At 41.3% G+C, this 21,797-nt stretch overlaps 1 protein-coding gene across 11 annotated transcripts in view; it reads right to left on the bottom strand.

Annotated features, from left to right (window-relative positions):
- Window positions 1–563: 563 nt before the first annotated feature.
- The window catches only part of Ppp1r14c (protein phosphatase 1, regulatory (inhibitor) subunit 14C), a 96,141-nt gene continuing 74,907 nt past the window's right edge, over window positions 564–21,797 (bottom strand). For all 11 annotated transcript variants that reach the window (XR_001235190.1, XR_001235191.1, XR_001235188.1 and 8 more), the window contains one exon: window positions 564–2,138. Coding sequence is in view for 3 of the 11 variants with exons in the window: in XM_005390591.2 (XP_005390648.1) it covers window positions 2,064–2,138 (75 nt within the window). In the remaining 8 variants the exon portion in view is untranslated. The remainder of the gene's footprint in view (window positions 2,139–21,797) is intronic.

Below are 21,797 nucleotides of genomic sequence, written 5' to 3' on the forward strand. Positions count from 1 at the left end.
AGGGAAGGGAAGGGAAGGGAAGGGAAAGGAAGGGAAAGGAAGGGAAAGGAAGGGAAGGAAGGGAAGGAAGGGAAGGAAGGGAAGGAAGGGAAGGAAGGGAGAGAGGAAAGAAGGCAGGATAGGTACATGAGGGGATCAGAGCCTTTGGAGGAAATGTCAGCTCTGGCTTCATTTGAAGCCCATAACTTGGGCCGGTGAAGCCTAGAAGAAATCCTGAAAGTTCTGCTTCTGACTTATGCAGTGCATAGTATTCTAGTAATAATTGGGATATTTTGTTAATTTGAAATCTTGAGGATTTATATCAGATAGGAAAAACAGAGTCATAAGGAAAGGCACACAGGTTGGGCTAAGTATGTTTTGCTCATCTTGTTCCTTTCTTGGCCCAAGAATGTGTCCACGGTTGCCACCTGATTTGAAGACATCTCAGGGAGGACCAAGATGAAATACTCACAGATGTTTTGAAAATGAAAGGCTAGGTATAGGAGTGCTTGGCATTTCTGCAGAGAAACTGGTAAAGAAAGTCATTACGTTAACATGTTCTGCAAGGCATACATGGAAACAGGTTTGTAAGCAGCTCCATTTATTTGAGTAAATAGCTTGTAAATAAATCATTGGTAAACATTACAAAATTAAATACATTTTCAAAAGCTTGCCAGTATACATAAAATTCACAAACATAGTTCTCTTAAAAAATAAAATATGTTCAAAGCACCCTTGATATAAAATGCCTGGTCCCTGTCCTCTGACAGGGCCACCTAGAGACATCTTACAGTAGGTGGGGTTTCCATGAGGAGGCAGCAGGGACCTCCTGAAGAGCAGGAAGAGTTTCTCCTCTCATCTCTTGCCCCTCCCACATGCCATCTGAATTTTAATTCTTCTCCAGAGATCTGGTATGTAGCTAACGGAGCAGGGCAGGTGTTTGGGCCTTGCTCCAAGCATGGAGATTAAGGTTAAAATTAGGGCCAGGCACCCCAGAATCCTCCACATGAGCCAATGAGAAAAACTAGAAATGCAACCATGCTGCTGAACCTGCCACTCTGCTGTATCAACAGTCAGCAAAAGAAGATGATGTATTTTCATCTTTATACTTGTTCAACACTCAGTTCATACTTCTGGTCTGACACTACCCATGTGCAGAAGGAACCAGAATCTATCTTTGAGGAGGAAGACACTCAATCTACTAACTTCCTCAGACCTGCTTTCATGGAGAGAGAATAATACACAGCATTTGGTTGAAAGCAGAGAACTCACTGCTACACCGTACTCTTTTTTCCATTGTAAGATACCACCCAGAGAGCACGGGCATTTCTCTAGAAATCAAGTTAGTTCTTCAAATTAAGGGTTCATAAAACTTTAAACAACCACAAATGAGGCAAAAAGTACATGATCTGGCAAAGCATCCCAACCAAGGAAACAATAGAAAGTTCAGAAATTAAGCCCTTGACCAACTCAACATTTTTGTAGTGTAGCTCATTTCACTTTGGTGCAGAAAGTAAATGTTGAAGGTCAACAGCATTCACACGAAGAATGCCTCATGGCCTCATGAAAAACCCATGTGCTGTGACCTCCCATGAAAGGATGTCCACAAGCTTATTCCATCAATATGAAATAAAACTCACATCTACGTTTTAACTTAGTAGTGTGTAGATATATACAAGTACAAGAAGCTAGACATCTGAGTCAAATGTACAACTTAAGAAAAATTATTACCAAACTGGTTGTAAGAAAACCATCTTCCCTGTATAATAAGGACCTAAGTATCTGAGTCTTTGCAGAAAACAGCCTGGCCTGACCTATCCTTGGATGTCTACCTGCTTTGATCATCCTTGGTTAGGCTGAAGTCAGAGTCATGATATCTTTTCTATTAAAATATTACACTAATAAAAGCCTTTTTAAAAAAACAACAAAAAAGGAACACTTCTGAATAAAAGTCTAATAGAGTCCCTCCCCACACACCAAAAAAAAGTTTTTCATAAGAACAACTATTGTTTAATAAAAGTCTTCATGAAGTCTACATTGCAGGGCCTTTCTTTGTCTTAGAGAGATTTCCACCCTGTTCAGAATCATACACTCTTCTTCTGCGGAGGGCTCAGTTTCCTCATGCCTCTTATCCGGGACAGCAGCTCTTTGATAAATTCCTAAAAGAGATCAAAGAAGTTAATATGAAGGTCGCTATTAAAATCTGTGTTTCAAATCTGCTTGAAGTAAGTGGTGTCAACTGTAGTTATCTTAGTTGATGAGTTTGATTGGGTGTGTTAACCTCAACTGGTATAACACAGGAAATTCTTAAACAAATGAAGAGTCCTTAAGTGTCACAGCAATGTCTGCTCCCTGCTCTGTGCTCCTTGAAGAAGTCAGGCCACTTCCCCTTACTATATTGCCTCTGACAGATGAGTGGCTCCAGTACTGCTGCCTGCGTACGGGTTATCTGCATCAGATTCTGACTGAGTAGGTCTAGACTGGGGGCTCAGATCCTGCATTTCCAACTAGGTCACAGGTGGTGCCATTGTTGTCCCCAAGCTACCCCTGGAAGAGCAAGGCTTGCTTAACTAGTGATTCTCCAACTTGTTACTTATGAAGCCAAGGAGTGCTGGGCCCACCCCTATGTATCTGGTTCAGTGGATGGGCGTGGGGCCCAGAAATCTGCCTTCTGACCGTCTCAAAAGTGCTGCTGATGCCTGTGGTCCCAGGAGCAGAGAACCACTAGTCCAGATCATAGGAAGAGTCTTTGCATTTGTTTTGAGTGAAAACCACAGACAAAATGTCAAAACCAAGCCAAACCACATTTTATGTTAAGATTCAGCACCTCTACATGCTGAAGTTAAAATTTACAGAACACATTTTACCACTTGCAATGAACTGTGATTTTTTTATTCTACTAATTTCATTCACTACAATGATTTCATGACCTATAAATGGATCAGAACCCAAAGACCGAAAAATCTCTAGAATAGTCCCCACTTCATGCCATCAGAAATCTGTTAAGTTGTCTCACTTTTAAAATGTTTGGCTACCGGTAAGTCATATTTATTAAGGAACAGTTACTTCCTCATCCTATTTTATACTTAAGAAAGACAAAGCTGACAAGCCGGCCTGACTTCCCGATCAGCACGTAACAACCAGTGAGTAAAAAACTAACATCATGGACCATCTGAGGTTAAAAAACAAAACAAAAAACCCTCTGCTGCTTTCCAGCTCCAAAACACAGTGAGCTTAAATATTTAATTTTTTGTGTATCACCATAATTTGTTTCATTAATAGTCTTTTTGCTGTTACAAAATACATGCTTTTTTCTTCCTAAAAACTTCAGAAAATATAAACCAGTAACAATTATTTCTTATAATTAACCACTATTAACATGTTTTCTACTCTGGATATTTTTTTACATAATTAAGATCATACTGTATAATTATATCCTTTTTTTTCCACTCAACATTATGTCAGAAGCTTTTTCCCACAACATTAAAGTTTTCCTGAAAATTATGTTAATGCTTATACAATGCTTTATTGTATGGACACTGTACACTCTACTTAATTCCTTTAGATTTTTAGATGGTTCCTGGCATTCTGAAATCATAAACAATGGCACAAATAACATGTTTATGCATAAGTCTTTGTCCAAAGTTTGGACTATTCCCTTTGGAGAGCTATCCCAGAAGTGGGTCAAAGAACACAAATATTTTAATCACGACCATCTCTGACCTTGGACAAAATGGAATATAAGTCAAGTAAAATGGAGCCCTTATTTCAATTTCCTGAACATTGCCTATCTGCTTTAAAGAATTTTCTTAGATGAAATTATGCCATATTTTATTAATAATTATATTTAAAATCCATTGGGAAAAGTTAAGTGGATTTCTTATTGCCTCCTTTACTATGTGATTTAATCAATATATAGTATTCTGCATATATAGTTTCAACTTTGTCATTTTTGGAATCTGTTACACAGATAACTACTATAAACAGTTTCAGCATTTGACTATAAATTTTCTTTTTTTTTTTAAATCAAGGTCAGAATCACAAACCTTGTAATCTATTTTGTTTATGAACTCTGGTACTTCTTTTCTGCACTATTTTAATAACATTTTTTCACAAAGTAAAGACTAAAATCACATAAGGAATAATGTACTTTAAAGTATAGATCTTTCTCTTGACCTAGGGATGTGGCTCAGTGGTAGAGCACTTGCATAGCATGCACAAAGCCCTGGGTTCAATCTCTAAGACTGCAAAAAACAAAAAACAGGCCTAGTCGTGCATGCCTGTAATCCCAGCATTCTGGAGGCTGATGCAGGAAGATCACTGTGAGCTCAAGGCCAGCCTGGGCTACATAAGCAAGTTCAAGGCCAATCTTCACTACATAGTGAAATCCTGTCTCGAAAAAAAACAAAACAAATCCAAAACCAAATAAAGTATAGACCATTCTCTTCAAGACAAAAGTGATTTGATATTCTGAATCAAATTCAAATGTTCTCAAAAATTTGGTTATTATATGCATAAATCTCAGAAATTAGAAAGTTTAAATAAATGATAAAATTTGCCTTGTGCTTATGATGTATTAACAGTAATGCAAAACTCTCATTTAAATTTTATATGATAACTTACATGTATATATCTTAATACACTGTTTTGTGCATATTTAAACAGTTACATTTGCATATTTGGGTGCTTGGCTGAGTAAGTTAAAAAATAGCACAACCAATATTTATTCTTCATATAGAAACTTGGCAATACCACTTACACAGAAGGATTCTGTTGATTACAGATGATTCTTGAGGAAGATTCAAGGATCTCTAATCAAAAATACTTTGATAACTCTTACTTTATGTTACTCAAAAGCATTAGAAAGCAGCGACAACAGACATCATTTACCTCCAAAACAAATCACGCAGCCTTCAATGTGGGACACTGATTTCATCAGAGGGGGCCACTCTTTTGAGAAATGACCTCTCCCTTGAGTCCTGAATTAAGGGAGGCCAGCATGGAAAAGACCTGGACATCCAGCTGGCGGCATGTGTGCAAAGCCCTGCAGAGAAGCAAGCCAGGAAAGGAAGCCCTGGCCCAGAACAGCCAGGGTGCACAGGTGGGGCGAGGCCAGAGGTACTGAGCCAGACCAGTAGGGCTTTGTAGGCCACAGTGAGTTGATGCCAGGCCACTGTCAGGGCAATGGGAAGCCCCTGAGAGCTTGATGTCAGGGGAGGAGTCACCTGATCCATGTTACTAAAAGAGCCCACTGGCTGCGGAATGATGAATGGGTCTTGTAAAGACAGGAGTGAAAGACACCAGCGCGCAGCCACTGCCGCGGTGCAGGCGAGCGATGTGAGCAGAAACCAGTGGCAGAGCCAAGACACCTTGCCGCTGGATGGACTGTGGCGGGAGGGGGAAGCCGGGAGGGGGTGCAGAAAAGGCGGGAATGAAGGTCACACTCTGCTCCTCCGCAACTACCCGGAAAGGTGGTATCATTTGCTGAGACAGATGGGAATAACCGACAAGAAGAGCAACAAGCTTGTAGATTTGTGCTGAGACAACAAGAAGGCAGCTAACTATGACTTGGACTCACAGTACCACCGGGAGACATAGGTATGGATGCCACTAGCACCTTGAGCAGAGGCTTTCAACTTAAAAACATAACGAACAACTAAATCCAAGTGACCCACAGAGACACAAGCCTGAAATAAAAGTTTCATGAAAAAAAAAAAATTACTATCTTATTTTGAAATAATGCAGGTGAAGACCAGCTAACAGGGTTCACAGCTAGAGTTTGTACACACACAACAGTCCAGACCCAAACTATTTACTACAGCAGCCACTACCAACATGTGGCTATTGAAACTGGAACTAGCTAAAGCAAATAACACTTAGAATACATTTTGTCAGTCATTGTAGCCACATTCCCAGCACTCCATAGCTACGTATAACTAGCGGCTACCCCTTGGGACAAGGCAGATGGAAAATATTTCTATTGCCATGGAAAATTCTGTCAGACAGCACAGGTGATGAAGCTTGAAAATGCAGGAAAAGGTGGGATAACCCTGGAGGTTCGAACAGAGCGGAAAAAGGCAGGAACAAGGCTGACAAATGAGGGCTGGCGGAGGAGCCGGACTCACAAGCGGCAGGAGGTGGAAACAAAAAGAATGCTAGTGAGGAGTCAAGAGGAGAAAGTGTTTCTGGAAGGAACAGGTGTTCAATGAAGGCAGGTACTCATGAGAGGACAGGCAAATCAACGACAAGACAAAGACACTTGATTAGGGTCACTGGGCCCTCGATCAGAGAAATTTCAGCAGGATGGATGGAAAAGAAGCTCACAGCATGCCAAGTGTCCCTGTGACTTTTTTAAAATACAACTTTGTTGAGGTCTAACAGACCTGCCATAAAGTGAACATACTGAGGATTACCACACCACAAGCATCCTATCTGTATAATCAATATAAGGGACATATTCAACACTCTAGAAGTTTCTTCATAATTCTTGGCCATCCCTCTCTATATTTAAACAAACAAACAAATGGGGTGTCTCCAAGCCAGGCACTTGGTCACCGCCTTTACACAGCTTCTTCCCTTGTAAGTTGTCTATGTACTGAAAATGCTCAAGGGATGAACACAAGCTGCTCCCCAGTCAAAGGATTTCCAAATGAAAATGAAAAGTCATTTCAGGCAATTCCCTAACCATGAACAGCATGATCTTTTCTGATACTCAAAAAAAGGGCCCTTGACTCTTTTATGACCTTTCAACTCCTGGCTACCCAGCTGGGTGAGGATGGATGAGGTACTCTGGGGGTGTGGCTTCCACACCGGGAGCGGGGCCCTGGGAATGCTTCACACAGAAAGAAAAGGGAACTACCACTGATGATGGGAGGGCTCCTCCCATGTTACCATGTTTAATCCAACGTAGCCGGTTTTATAGTTCTCACTCATTGCAAGTCATTTGCCCACTATCACAAAATCAATACCATATTTGAATGCAGGCCCCTTGATGCCAACTGCATTGCATAAACATGTACCAAGCTTCAACTTGACCCTACACGGAGTCCATGGCAGATTCTGTCCTAAATGCAGAGCTGCAGAGCAGAAGGGGCAGAAGTACTATTTTCTCGGGGCTCCCAGGCCCACTGGGGAGGAAGACACAGAAAAAGGCCGGTCACTACAAGGCCTGAGCCGCAGGGCCATGTGTGTTTATGTCACCCTGCAGGCAGAGGGATGGCCCAAGCCAGCCTCCTCCTGCTTCTCCCACTCAACCTCTCACACAGGATGTCAGAGCAAAAGGAGGTCGCTGACAGCTCTGAGAACCCATGAATAAGCACAAGCTCTGTGTGGACGCAGAGGCCACAGAGTACAAGGACTGCCAGTTCCCTCACCCTCCTTCCGCCTGCCTGCTCTCCTCCCCCACCTCACCTCAAAGGGAACCTTGTTTACGGATGGTCTCTCCAACAGTTTCCAAGACGGGGCTACTGTGGCTTCCTAACAATTGAAATACTCTTTCAGCCAACTGCTCCAATTTTAAAAAGGCAAACATTTGCCCTGAGCCCTCTTTCAAGATAAGTGGTATCTATTTTTTAGGCTGTTTCAGCAGCTTTTGTCCAAATGTTCTGCAAAACACCACCTAGGTGGTGGTGGACCTTGGGCACCTCGGCCTCTGCCTATAGCTGCAATGCTCCTTCCCCATGGGCTGCCGGGTCCAATTTGGGTGGGAACTAAACTGCCGCTGCACAGATCACTGAGCACCGCTGTTAGCGAGGCTGGGCTTGGTGTCCTGAGGGCTGTGGAATGTGTGGTGAAGCAAGACACAGAGAAACAGACAGTAAAGACCTTGACTGCAAAAACAGGAGGACCCTTTGAAACAAATGCCTAAAGAGTCTCAAGGGTTTGTTCCTGTAAGGAAGGCGTCACCCTATATGATGCAGCAAAAGGCAGTGTAGTCTGTGGTTAACAAAGGTACTCTGGGTTTGGAAGGCCTGGGTTCAAGCCCTTGTGTACCCAGCAAATACTCTGTTCTGTATGCCTTGTTTTACTCACCTATAAGTGGGAGTGATGGCAATGAAACCTACCCTCAAGTCTGCTGTAAGGATTTAATAAATATATAAAATGTGCTCAGACTATAAGAGCTGTCCAAATGCTTGCTACTATTATTGCTATCCTCATCAGTGTTGAGACGATACTGAACTTTAAGAATAAACCAGGCGTGTTGGTGCACACTGGGGAGATTGAGGCAGGAGGCGCACCACAACTGCAAAGTCAGCCTGGGCTACATAGTGAGTTCAAGGCCAACCTGCTACAGGCTTTTGAAATCCTGTCTCAAACAAGACAGTAAAAACATATCCAATCTGCTATGATTCAAATATCCTAACCAAACACAACTGAAGTTCATCTGCCATGGTAATACTGTTAAGAGGCAAGGCCCATAAGAGGTGATGGGGCACGAGGGCTCTGCAGCCCCAAGTGCACTGATGTCGCTACCCCAAGAGTGGACTAACCATCCTGAGTGACGGTCCGGTCCTCTCTTGCTCCGTTCTCACTCACGTGCTTACTTGCCCTTCCAAGCCACGATGACACAGCCAGGAGGCCCTCGCCACACACTAGCCCCATGCACATAGACTGCTCAACCTCCACACCTCTAGAAATCAACTTCTTTCATTTACAGACTGCCCAGGCTCAGGTCTTCTGACACACAGTGGACTCTACAACAGACACAGGCCGCACAGATTCAAATCGAGAACGTGCTTCTCTGACTGCACAAGAGGAAAGTCTGACAATGAAGGCAGATGAGAAATGTATTATGCGACCCCCAGAGAGGTCCCAGGTGCTCGGATCATGGTGCGAATGTCAAGTTGTGAACAGTGCATACGCTCCTTCCAGGGAAGCCACCAAGCACGTTTCTGCCTCTATGGCTGTCAGCTCCCCAGCTGTCATTGCTGAGGAAACGTACCCTGGCCTCTCTCCGTCCTGCCCGCTAGATCTGCAGTTACCACAGCACCTTGCTCGTCCGATTTCTGCCTTCGACCTCTCCTTCTGCAGTCTGAGCAACAGCCCGCTACCAAATCCACCACCAAACTTCCCCTCTCAAAGGTCACACTGCTCTTCACTTCTAGAAGGAACAGGTGTTCAACGAAGAAATGGACCTGAAAGCATTCCTTCAGCATCATTTCCCTACCAATTACCATCCATGCATACTCACAGACACACATGCACACACACCCATGCACACACACAACCAGTACTAACCACCATTGCTAGTTCTTCCTCTTCACAACTCTGAGCCCCTGAAAGACACACTCACACTCCACAGGAGAAATCTCCACCCTTCCCTCCACCAAACTATCCTCTCTTAAGCCAAATAAAAAATTCCCATCTTCAATACATGCCTTTCTAAATTCCCTGGGCCCCCCACCCAGCCTTACCCCCAGGGCTGGGTACTACTTCTGTACCACAGCACGCTCTGCATTCACCTTTTCTATATATTAATTTACATGTGGACTACTCTTTCGCACTATGTGAATATCTCTGTTTTGCTTGGCAAAGTTCCATACTGTGGTAGGAGCTCTCTGTTTGGAGTTCAGATTCAATTCATTGGGCAGCTTCTGGGTGGCAGGAACTCTGGACATTTCACATATCTCCTCATTAAATAATTTAAATTATGTTATTAAAAAGGCTCAGAGAAGTTTAGAGGCTTTCCTGAAGTCACACCATTACTGAGCAATCAGAGCAGCATTCATATACTATGTTAACATAAAGGTATAAGGAATCTGGGGTCACCACTCTGGAGTGGAGAAATCTTCCTTATTAAACAATCATTTTAGGTAATTTTGGTCAATTACCAGCTAAAATGGCTTGTAATGCATATAATACACAGCAATCTTTTAACTTGCTAGTGTGGGTAAAGGATGACAGATATGAAAAGGACTATACTTTTTAAGCAGATTGTGAAAATTGTCACCAGAGTGTAAACCTCTTCTTCCAGTTCTCATCATCATCTCTTCCCAGAAAGAGACAAATCCCCAGAAGTAGGCTGGATACACAGGGAAAGTTGATACACTGTATCTCTGTATTCAGAGATATCTTCTCATTTTCTGTATCTCTGTACTTCTCTTACTGTGGGGACCACAGAAGTGCTATACAGAGAAATGTCAAATTAAATCCCTACCTCAAACCATATAAACAAATAAAGGGAGTGCAAATACCTGAGTTTAAAAAGTAAAACTTTTTCAAACTAAATGTAAGAAAATTATATTAAAATATAGTAGTAAAAGATTGTTTAAATAATGTCTTTTAAAAGCACATGCCATAAAAGATGTCATTGATAACTATGACTTCAAAGCTTAAAAATTCTAAATATAAAAGACATTATAATGAAAAATAAGGTCCACAGTTTGGGAAAATAAATTTGTAACCTATGTAAAGGTCAAAATATTATCATTCAGAATATATAACAAACTTTGAAAAATCAGTAAGTAAAAGTCAACAACTCAAAAGAAAAGTAGGAACACAATTTGACACAGAAATTCCCAGAGAAGGAAATACAAACAACCTGTAAGAATGTACCCTTGAAAGCTGAATCTGACTAGCAGGAAATAGTATGTTAAAACAACAAGATATCACCAGAGCAAAATTTAAGTTTAGTAACACCAGGTGTCAGAATGAGGTTAAAAAGGATATATATATATATATATTCCCAGTGAAAGGGACTTTTCTGTCTTGTTTGAGCATACAAGCTGGTATAAACATTAAGACCAACTTATTTCTTGATATGTTCCTTATACATGAGGCAACAGATCAAAACAATTTTTTGTTGCACCACTGCTCATAACAATGAAAAATTGAACACAGCGTGAGAAGCAAAAGAAGAACAAAACATCTATTACACTATATTAACACAAAAGAATGTTATGTAGTTAAAAGAGCATGAACTATATACTACAGCCCCATCCATTAGCACAGATAAATTTTTGACATTTAATGTTGGGCATAACAAGCAGGCCACAAACCTGCAAAGAATACTTGCAAAATATCATCTCCATGGTTAAAGAAGCACACAAAATAACCCGACTGCACACTTGTCACTTCCTTTGGTTGCAAGAGTCTTCTTAATCACTCTTGTTTACTTAGCACATCACTTAATGAGTACGAAGTGCTCAGCAAAGTCTGCAAAGTAAAAGAACTACACCTTGCAAAGCACAAGGATGGAATAAAATAAGAAAGGAATTAATCCATAAACTGTGGTGTGAGGCGGAAGGAGCTGGCAGCAGGCACCAGAATCTTTGGTGTCCATTAAGTGAGACAGAGAAAAAAACTGTATCAGCCAGCAACTACGAAAGTTCTCAAAGTGACTCTTCAGCACTGTGAAAGCAGCAGGGCTGGGGGAGTTAGGGAACGGGAGAGGTGTTTGAGGAAGAGGGGAACCTCACACGCACGCAAACAGACACAGATACACACGCACACACACAGCGGAGAGATCCAAGAAGCAGCAGAGAGAAGAGGAACATTTATTTCCAGGGAGTTTGGAAAACTGACTCTACCCAACACGCAAGCCACCTGGTTTGCAGACTTCCAAGAAGGACGTCGAGGCAGGTTCTGAGGGGCTCTGGCAGCAGCCATGAGAACAGAAGGTCTTTCCTACTCTGGAGCTCCCGCCACATGGCTGTCACAGGAGCCTGGCATTGCAGGGGCACACTCTACTTTGAGTCCTCATCCTCTCCATCCCTCTGACCCTGGGGCTTCCGGTGCCTGCTCCAGTCTGCGCCACAGGCAGCAGATGGACACACAGCTTGTAATTATCACCATAGCCAGGCGTCTGGGAGCCTTCCCTGGTCAAAGTAATTAATGTGTCACACTCATTGATGGTAATGTGCTGCTGAAAAAAGATGGGTCCATTGGAAATGAGGAGAAAAAAGGGGAAACCACAGTGTCACTGCGAAGCACTGCTTTGTGCTTGCACTGCACTTATGTCATTCTTCCAAGAAGTTTAAGACATTTTTTAAAAGGGTACATATATAATATTCAGTATCCCTTTAATTAGAAGTATTTCCCAACAAGAGGACTTGTAAAAGAAAATGCTTTGAAGCCACTGCCCAGGAATAGTGTCACTCAGGCAAGCTCTCGTAAGGGTGCCAGGAAGAACCTTGGATGCTCAGCCTGCTTTTGCAGAAAATACTACACCTTCCCTGAGCACAGTGCACAGGCTGGGGGCCAAGAGACACCGCAGGTGAAGATTAGAAAGGCTAGAACCCCCATGGGTCACACACCTCTGCATGCTGTATTCTCTTTCTTCTCCGGACCAGTCACTGCATATTCATGGGCGCCATCTGCCCCTGGCCCCAGTCTCTCTGCCAGCTTACAGCACCTGTAGTCACCTTGAGTGAAAATGTTAAAAAGCTGACTGTGATGTCTTCCCGAAAACCTGACAATCGACAGGAGAACCAGACAAGGTGAGATCCAGGTGGAGGAAGAGAACATCCAGATCCACCAAAGTTTAGGTAAGTGGGGAAAACGAAAGGGTAGGACTACCTCTTTGCAAAGGTGGTAATAACACTTGAAAACTGTTCCAAGTAGCAAAAAGTTGTCCCCCCAGAGAACCAGCTAAGTACTGCAAATCACTGTAACCTTCAGTTAACCATTGGGCCCTCAGGAGGCCAGCATGGCAGTCAGGGCACCAGCACAGACAGACTGAGCTGCAGGCTGTGTTCCAGCCTTGGGGTGCTCCAGATGTGCTCCCCACAGTCACAGATGTCCCCACCTGCTCAGGAGGCCCTGTACTTCCTCACTCACCACTGAGGTGGTTTATTTCTCCTCTTTGGGGTGGGGAGAGGCTAGGACCGCCTATCTGTTTTTATCTGATGGGGCACACCAGAATGGATTCCATTGATCTTTATCCGAAAGGAGGCTTATGGGCCTACTGGCTGCTGTCTTCCACCACTTCTGCCTTAACTGCACCCTGGTCTTTATTCCCCCTTTCAACTAAAAGCCACTGTTATTTTCTGGACTATCTGCCTTGAAGGATTAATTTGTTTTGCTATTAGGGCCGTCCCACTCATCTACATTAGAGATTCGACCCACCGCTTTCAAGGGTAATTTATTTTTTATGTAAATTCCAAACTTTACTTGAACATAGCAGGAGTTCACTTACTACCATCTTACAGCATTTAATTCTTTCCTCACTTACTAACAGGTTTCTCAGAATCTTTACATTTGCAATTCAGGCAACAGCAAATAAAATCTGCATACATAATCCAATCTCAGTCAACAGTCAGTGATGGGGAATTTAGCAAAAATAATCTCCCATTTTGTAATCACTAAGGAAACTACAGTAATTTCACTGAGATTCCCATTATCTGCAACATTGCCGTGTTGTTCGCTCACACAATCTGAAAAGCAAAACAACATTTACTTGCGGTCTTAGAATTACTTTGGGAAACACAGGCTCCTGTGGAAACCGGAATGTAGTCTGTTAGGGAGCAGTTTAGAGGAGCCTTTTAAGAGTAAAAAGAAGAAGTTAAAGAGGGTTAGTAGATTGCTCATTAAGAACAATGATTGCAGAGTAAATTTACATAAGGGCTGCAGGCTAAGTTGACATCTATAGCTTATAGGTCCAACTAGATCAAACTACTGTTCTAGTAGAGTTTAGTTCATCCAATTCTCAGGATATTCCTTCTCTACAAATAACTTTCCTATGGCATGTCAGTAAGTTCACAGGGGGGTCCCCATGGCACAGGATGGGGGTTGGGTGACAAAATGGAACTGCTGCTGTCAACCCTCTTTCACATACCTAAATCTTGTCTACATAAAAGTAATGCACTCATAGCTTTTTATTTGCTTTTTTATCTTAACTTCTTTATCAAAGATATGGATATCCAAGTGTCATGTGTGGAACAGTCTTTAACTCATAGTATTTCTTCTGTCCAACTAAGTTTAAACACAGGAAGAGAAGGTAGAGCTATTTTCAATATAGAGTTAGCCATTCTGTACTGAATGAGTAAAAAAATCAATCATGAGAAAATGTCAACCCAGTCCAGTGCCCTTTAAAGTCTGTGATGTGAGGTTGTGGGGTATTTTAGCTCATGGGTAGAGCACTTGCCTAGCACGCACAAGGCCCTGAGTTTGATTCCCAGGACCACTAAACAAAGAAAGTGTGTTTCATCTATCAAGTCTTGTATAAAAATAGCATCGTTAATTATTGGGGGCAGGACATCCAAAAGCAAGATGTATGTGGTTTTTTGCATAATGGGCATCTTATCTTTTCTTATGTCACTATTACTGTCGTCATCATCATCATCATCATTATTCTTATGGTCCTCTAGTGTCTAAAAGCACATGGTAAAGAATTCAACCTTGTCAGAAAAGGACTGCCCACTGCCCTGTACCCTGAGAGGTGAATTCCGCACCCTTAGAATGTCTGCTTGAAAAAAGTGTCTCTGTTTACTTTGGGAGCTTGGGCCACAGCAGAGAGTCTAACAAAGTGACTTGGCATGGGGGCTGCCAGTCCATGTGGTGTCAGCCGGAGACAGAGGTCAGCGTGGGGAAAGTCAGCCATGTCAACATGACTCACCAGGAGCAGGCAAGTTTCCCTGGCTGTTACGCTGTCCATGCTGCATCATGGTCAAAAAATGTCAATTCCACTGGAGGAGACACCCAGAAGGTCCATGTGGAAACTGCCTAGACTTGAACCTACACATCTCTTCACTTGGCTGACTTTAATCTGTAGCTTTTCGCTGTAATGAAGGACTATGAGTATAACTAATTTTAATTAGTTCAAACCTGGGGTTGGCCTTGGTGAGACCCAAACTTGCAGTTGGTGTCAGAAATGAGGATAGTCTAACGGAATGTTCCTCTAACTTGACAAAGAATACTGAATAAAAACCAGGAAGTAAATTCGATTTTTGCTCCATGACTGTATGTCTAGGGCAAACTGGCCTAACATTTCTCAGGTGATTTTCCTCAATGAAGATAATTTTCATGAGCTTTATAAATATTCCACAGTGGAGCTTGTGCTCATCTGATAAAAACTCAGGAAAAGCCAGTGATGAGTAGACCCGGCACAGAATTTGGACTTAAATGGGGGTCTAAATGCCAGTTCCTCCATGTCCTGGCTCTTTTACCCTGGGCAGAAGTGGCCTGGGATATACAAAGGCAGAATGAGAGTGGGTGAGCAAATGGAAGACTGGGACAAACATCTTTTCAGCTACTAGAAAAAGCTACACTTGTTTCTGGCCAGCAAACCCCAATCCTATAAAACTCACCTGCCCAATTGCAATAAGACAGTGCAGAGCCTTCAGAGCAATGGCCACAACCACTGGAATGTTGTTTGCATCTGACTCTGGTCTTTAGAAGTACCCAATTCCCTAAGTCAGAAACAATGTGCTAAAGGTGAGAGCTCGTTGTTTTTGGAGGAAGACCGAGGAGGGGCCAGATTGGAAGGGTCTGACACAAGAGAAGCACTTCCCCACTTGTGGACACTCAAACCCATTAAGCTGAGGGACATGGCTGCCCCACTTAGCAAGGTCCCCTAAAGCCATATCTGGCAAGCAATTAGGTTCCTAACTTAGACAACCACTGAATAAGCTGACAGACTGACGTTTCTGTCTTTTATGCCTATCTTAATATGATTGGACCATTTAAATTCTCACCCAAGTTTCCTGTGGCCTTCTATGAGATATTTTTAAAAAATGGATATAGATATTCACTGCTATGTCCCAGTTCCTAGATGAATTACAGACCCACAGATATTCCAAATACATTTGTTAAACAAGTGAAAAAACAGAATGTAGCAGAGCATGAAGCTTGATCTCCTCTGGTCAGTCACAGTTTTTTGTGTTGTAAATACCCACTTCAGATGTTCTCTTTACTCTAAATCAGTTCAGTGGGGAACTGCCTATACTTCCATGTGCACATAAACTGAACAATAATTTTAAAAAATAGGTTAAGATGCCAAGTTGGTAAGAGCCAATGTGACCCTGATGACTTGAAAAACCACTGCCAAAGCCCATCAGAAAAGTGACACACAGACATCATGATTCCAGGGCAAAAGAAGGAAAGCCTTCCTATTGTCAACCAAGGGAGAAAAGTAGCACAGGCCTGTCTTGTATAAAACAGTAGTCTACTTCTACTTCTAACCCAGGATCATCTGCACCATGACATGGCCATGACATTTCTATGACCCAGCAAATGACTGGGACCTAGAAATGCCTCTTACCACTTACACTCAGACTGAGTCATCCTGGTAAATCCATGATGCATAGAAACTCAGAGGTTTTCACTGTTGAAAGGACAAGTTCTATCACAACCTTTAGTTCAAAAAACTAAATAAATGCATGGAAAGAAAAACCCAGCGTTTATCAGAGAACAATGGCACAGGAGCTACAGCCATAAAGAGATGTTTTACAAAGCCATTGATTGGCCTGACAGCACTAACAGACAGTAAGGCAGAGCCCCTCAAACCACAAGAGATGCATTTTCTGTCCATCATCCCAGTACAATGGAGCCATTCCTACGTGATCCCAAGATTTAAAAGCCATTCAAGTCAAGAGTGAGAACTAGGAAAAGAAGTTCCTGCCTGGCCTGGTTGTATATCCCCAAACCCCATCTCTAATCTGAACCACCTCTACTGGGCCACCACTACTAATTATGCATATACAAGTAATAAGCCAACATAAAACCACTCCTTCGCTTCTTGCATGTTATAGACACATCCTTTTTCTATGCTCACTTAAGTCAGTTCAATTCTTATATCAACTACATGTAAAGTGGTATTTACTGGAGGGGAAAAAAGTAAAACACCCTTCTTACTAATCAATCACTAATATATTACTAGTGTGGTGAACACAGTTATACTGCTGTGTTTTAATGTGTCCACGTTATGAAAGACTTATAGGTCACAAGTCTACAGTTTAAATCAAAATAGGGAAACACAAGTCTTTCCCTATTTGTCCTGTAACCCATGTAGGAGAAAAACTATAGACTCAAAGTATATGACGATAGGGGACATAACAAGAACAATATCACTTCTAAGATATAAACAGATTTTTTAAAAACCTGCCTTCAAATGTAATAATCTAAGAATATAATTATTGTAAAATTAGAGCATTTTTCATACATAACACATGGTGAGGAAACATTGCTTTCTATGGAATCAGATTTAATTAGCATGTTAAGGACCTAATGTATGCCAAGCTTTGTATTACGTGCTTTCCTACATACTCTCACTTTTCCACTTACTGTTGGACCTTTGGCACTCGTTCTACATCTCAAATTCCTTAACTAGTAACAATAGTGCCTGTCTCATAGCTTTGTTGTAAAGATTAAATGAGATTTTTCATTTCTAGGCAGGATGTAAGCTTAGATGTTGCCACTCCGTCTCACCAACAAGTGAAAAGCTAAACAAACTCAAAAATCAACAGTTCTCTCAAGATCCATGAGAGAAGTAAGATCATAGAACAAATGCTGCCCCAAAGTAGACAGACAGGCAGGCAGATAAATAATCAGGACTCACTGAAGTATGAACGCAAAGTAGCTGCCTCTGTGGGAATCAGGAGCCTAGAAACCTGAACTGTAACTGACAAATTGCTAGAGGTTCAGAGTAGAAGAGTGAGAGATAAAAATCCCAAGAAGACTTAGGGAGTCTCCCTGATAACTCAGGGAGCCCCTATATTTTGTAAGTTTTATCCGTAAGAATTAGTTCTAACCTCACGTTGAATATAACAATGAAATTCCTTTGTTTCCAGCATGAGGTGGATGAAGGGAACATTGTAAAATACACCACAGCATTCCTTCCTAACAAGAACTGCTCTCAGGAAAAACTAACCAGACCTTAACCTGGTTGTCACATTTTATCAGAACCTAACTGATCTGGAGGAAGAGGAATACCCAGCTCCATCTGGCTAAAAGCAGTGGGGTAGAAGGTGGGAGTGAAGGAGAAGCTCCAGCAAAGCAACCAGAATCAGATGTAGTGTGAATGTTGGAATTATCAGGTTGGGAATTTAAAACAACTATGATTAACATGGGAAAGGCTCTGCTGAATAAAGTATATGGCATGCAAAAACAGATGAGCAATGTATGCAGAAAGATAAGACATTCTAAAAAGAAACCAAAAAATGAAACTGTAGAGATCAAAAATACTGTAATGGAAATGAAGAATGTATTTGATGGGCTCAGTGGTAGATCAGACACACTGAGGAAAGAGTCTCTAAGCCTGAGATTACCTCATTAGAAATATATGGTGAGATATTCCATGTTCATGGACAGGAGGACTCAGTATTCTCAAGATGTCAGCTTTCCCCAATTTGACCTACAGATTCAATGCAACTCAATCAAAATTATAGCAAATTACTTGTGGATACTGACAAAATGATTCTGAAATGTGTACATGGAAAAGCAAAAGATTCAGAATAGCCAACAAAATATTGAAGAAGATGAAGTCCAGAGAACTACCCCTAACTTCAAGTCTTACTCTAAAACTAAAGTGAGCAAGACAGTGTAATATTTGTGAAAGAAAAGATAAACTGAAATATGGAGCGATACAGAGACTCCAGAAATAGTTCTACATAAATACAATCAACCAACCTGTGACAAAGGAGCAAAGGCAATACAATAAGTAAGGATAGTCTTTTCAACAAAGCTGCTGTGACAACTGAACATCCACATGCAAAATTAATCTAGACACAGACTTTATACTCTCCACAAAAAAGAACTCAACTGAGTCATACATAGACCTAAACATAAAATGGAAAATTATAAAACTCCTAAAAGATACCATAGGAGAAAATCTAGAGGACTTGCTCTTTAGCAATGAGTTTTAAATACAACGGCAGACGTAAGGTCTAGAACAGAAAGAAGTGATGAACCAGACTTCATTAAAATTTTCTGCTTTGTGAGAAGCTGTTAAGAGAATAAAAAGAGAAGCCATAGACTGGGAAAAAATATCTGCAAGAGATATGTCATAGAAAGAATTGTTAACCAAACTATGTAAAGAAATTATTTCTCTCTCTTTTTTTATTTTTCTTCCTTCCTTCCTTTCTTTTTCTTCTTTCTCTTTCTCTCTCCCTCCCTCTCTTCTTTTTTCCTTCTTTCTTTTCCATTCCCCTCTCTCTCTCCTTTTTCTCTTCCATTTTTCTTTCTCTCCCCTCTCCCATGCTGGGGATTAAATCCAAGACCTTGTATGTGATAGGCAAGCAGTCTACAACTGAGCTATACCCCTGCCCACAAATAGTTTTTCAAATTCAACAAAAACAAAATATGGTTAAAAAATTAACCAGAGACCTTAACAGATAGCCTCACCTAAAAGATGTACCAGTAACAAATAAGCAACATAAATAGATACTCCAAATCATTTGTCATCAGGAAACTACAAATTAAAACAATGAGATGCCACTATGCACCTGTCAGACTGACCAAAGTCCAGAACACTGACAACACTAAATCCTGGTGAGGATGTGGAGTAACAATTCTCACTGCTGGTAAAAATAAAAAATGGTGCAGTTATAATGGAAGCATATAGCAACTTTACTCAAAATTGAAAACACTTGAAGGCAACCAAGATATCCTTCAGTAGGTGAGTAAATAAACTATAGTACCTGCAGACAGTGAAATACTATTCGGTGTTAAAAAGAAATGAGCTATTTAAGAATGAAAAGATGTGGAGCAAACTTAAATGATATTACTATGAAAAAAAAAAAGCCAGTCTGAAAAGCTACAGTGCTGTATGATTCCAACCATATGACATGAAAAAATGCAATGTGGAGACAATAAGGTCAGTAGTTGTCAGGGGTGAGGGCAAAAGGAGGGTTGAGAGGCAGAGCACAGAGGACTTTTCGGACAGTGAAACTGCTCTGTACGGATACTGCAATGGTGGATACACGTCTTTATACATAGAATGTACAACCCCAAGAGGGAACCCCAAGACAAATTATGGACTTGGGGTGATTATTAAGTGTTAATGTATGCCCAGAAATCGAAGTAAATGCACCCCTGGGGGAGGGGTGTTGATAATGGGGGAAGCTGGTGGGGGAAGGGTACAAAGGGGAAATCTTCTGAACCTAAAGCTGCTCTAAAAAAAAAACCTGTGGTTTTTTTTGTTTTGTTTTTTTCTGGTACCAGGAATCGAACTCATGACCTTGCATTTGCCAGGCAGGTGCTGTGCCGCTGAGCTAAATCCCCAACCCCTTCCTGATTATTTTTAAAACTTCAAGCTATGAGTAATTTAAAATATACTGAAATTTTTCATGAAAAAAGATTAAATGAGTAGTTGTTTAGCTATTACTATTATTATCACTAAAATTATCACTGGGAATAATACTATAACTCAGAAAGACAGTTATGATTACCTCCATTTTTATGCAGCAGGAAATGGAACCTTCTTTCCACTACCCACCTTCCCTCTGCAATAAGAGGCTATAAATAAATGTATCTGAGTCAGCCAATACGTCTTCTTTACATTATTAACTTCAAAATGGCATAATATTTGTTAGCAAAATAATTCTGGTCAAATATAGCACTTTCCAGAGATGGTTACTTTAAGGACATCATTAACTATTAGCAATTTAATTCAGATAAATTTTTATATCTCTTGTTGAGTCAAGACTGACAGGAGGGAAAGATAACACAAAATCAGTTTTCAGACCCCGAGGGCTGAGCCCTGGCTTCCTGGTTCTCTACTTTGACACCACAGGCCAGTTATCCAAGTCCTCTTAGCTTCAAGCGATCAGAGAGAGAGTTAAAGAAGGTAATGTATGTTAGTGGAATGTGAACTATGGAGCCATGATTTATTTATGCTTTTTTTTTTTGGTACTGAGAATTGAACTCAGGACCTCGCGCTTGCCAGGAAGGTGCTTATGCCACTGAGCTATATCCCTGGCCCCTACAGAGCTATGGAAAAACAGAAACTGTTTACTCTTATCTCACAATCCAGGTGCTAGGAAAATATGTCTTTTTTTTTTTATGAACATAAGCTCTAAGGCAAAACTACCCAGCCTTTCTGAAATGATAATTTCATAGATAAATTAGTTTGCATGAAATTCCTCAGCATTTTATAGCATTTCCATTCCTAGAAACCAGGAGCTAAAAACTGAACACAGAGATGTTCACTTGGAAACTCCAACTCATTTTTCTCTTTATTTCTTTGGGAAATCTAAAGAATTTTAAAGTACTATATTTCTTCATCTCCTAACACTCCACATAAAAATCAGATAAGGAAATTTTTGTTCTAGGGGCAAGACCCACTGTCTTCCCTTAGCTGCACGTCGTTAACCACTGTAAGTATTCAATGTTTTAGACACTGGGGCAACAGGGGAAGGAGGACAACGCTCACTTTGGGAGAGGGGATAGACTGGCCACTATGGGTTGCCTGTGGAGCCAACAGAATAGAAATCTGCAAGTTCAACCTTCTCACCTAAGAAACCAAAACACAAACTACTCCAGCTGGAGGAGAACTAAAGAAAAGGGGAATGAGTATATTGCATTTCTGCACCCACCAATCTGGTTATCTTCAGCAGCAAACCCTCCACCTCCGCAGCACATGGCCATGCATCTGCATAATTCATCACTGCTCTTCACTACAATCCTACTACCCTAACGCATCCCAACAATCAGAATCACTCTCCAGATATCATTGGTTTAAATCGCATTATTTCCCAACAACTTATAAATAAAATGTTCTATTTCCAGAATGACTAAATGGGAGGTCTCCTTCCTCATCCTCTCTGCTTCCAGAAATCCTGAAGTCACACTGTCAAGCTGCAGGTAGGGGATTAGACTGTCAAATTTTTAAAAACCTGAATTTATCCACAGAAACAACACCCCAGTAAAGTCCTGCATCATTT

This window comes from Chinchilla lanigera, unplaced genomic scaffold, assembly GCF_000276665.1.
Source record: "Chinchilla lanigera isolate Chin_1 unplaced genomic scaffold, ChiLan1.0 scaffold00038, whole genome shotgun sequence".
In the NCBI taxonomy this organism is placed as follows: domain Eukaryota; kingdom Metazoa; phylum Chordata; class Mammalia; order Rodentia; family Chinchillidae; genus Chinchilla; species Chinchilla lanigera.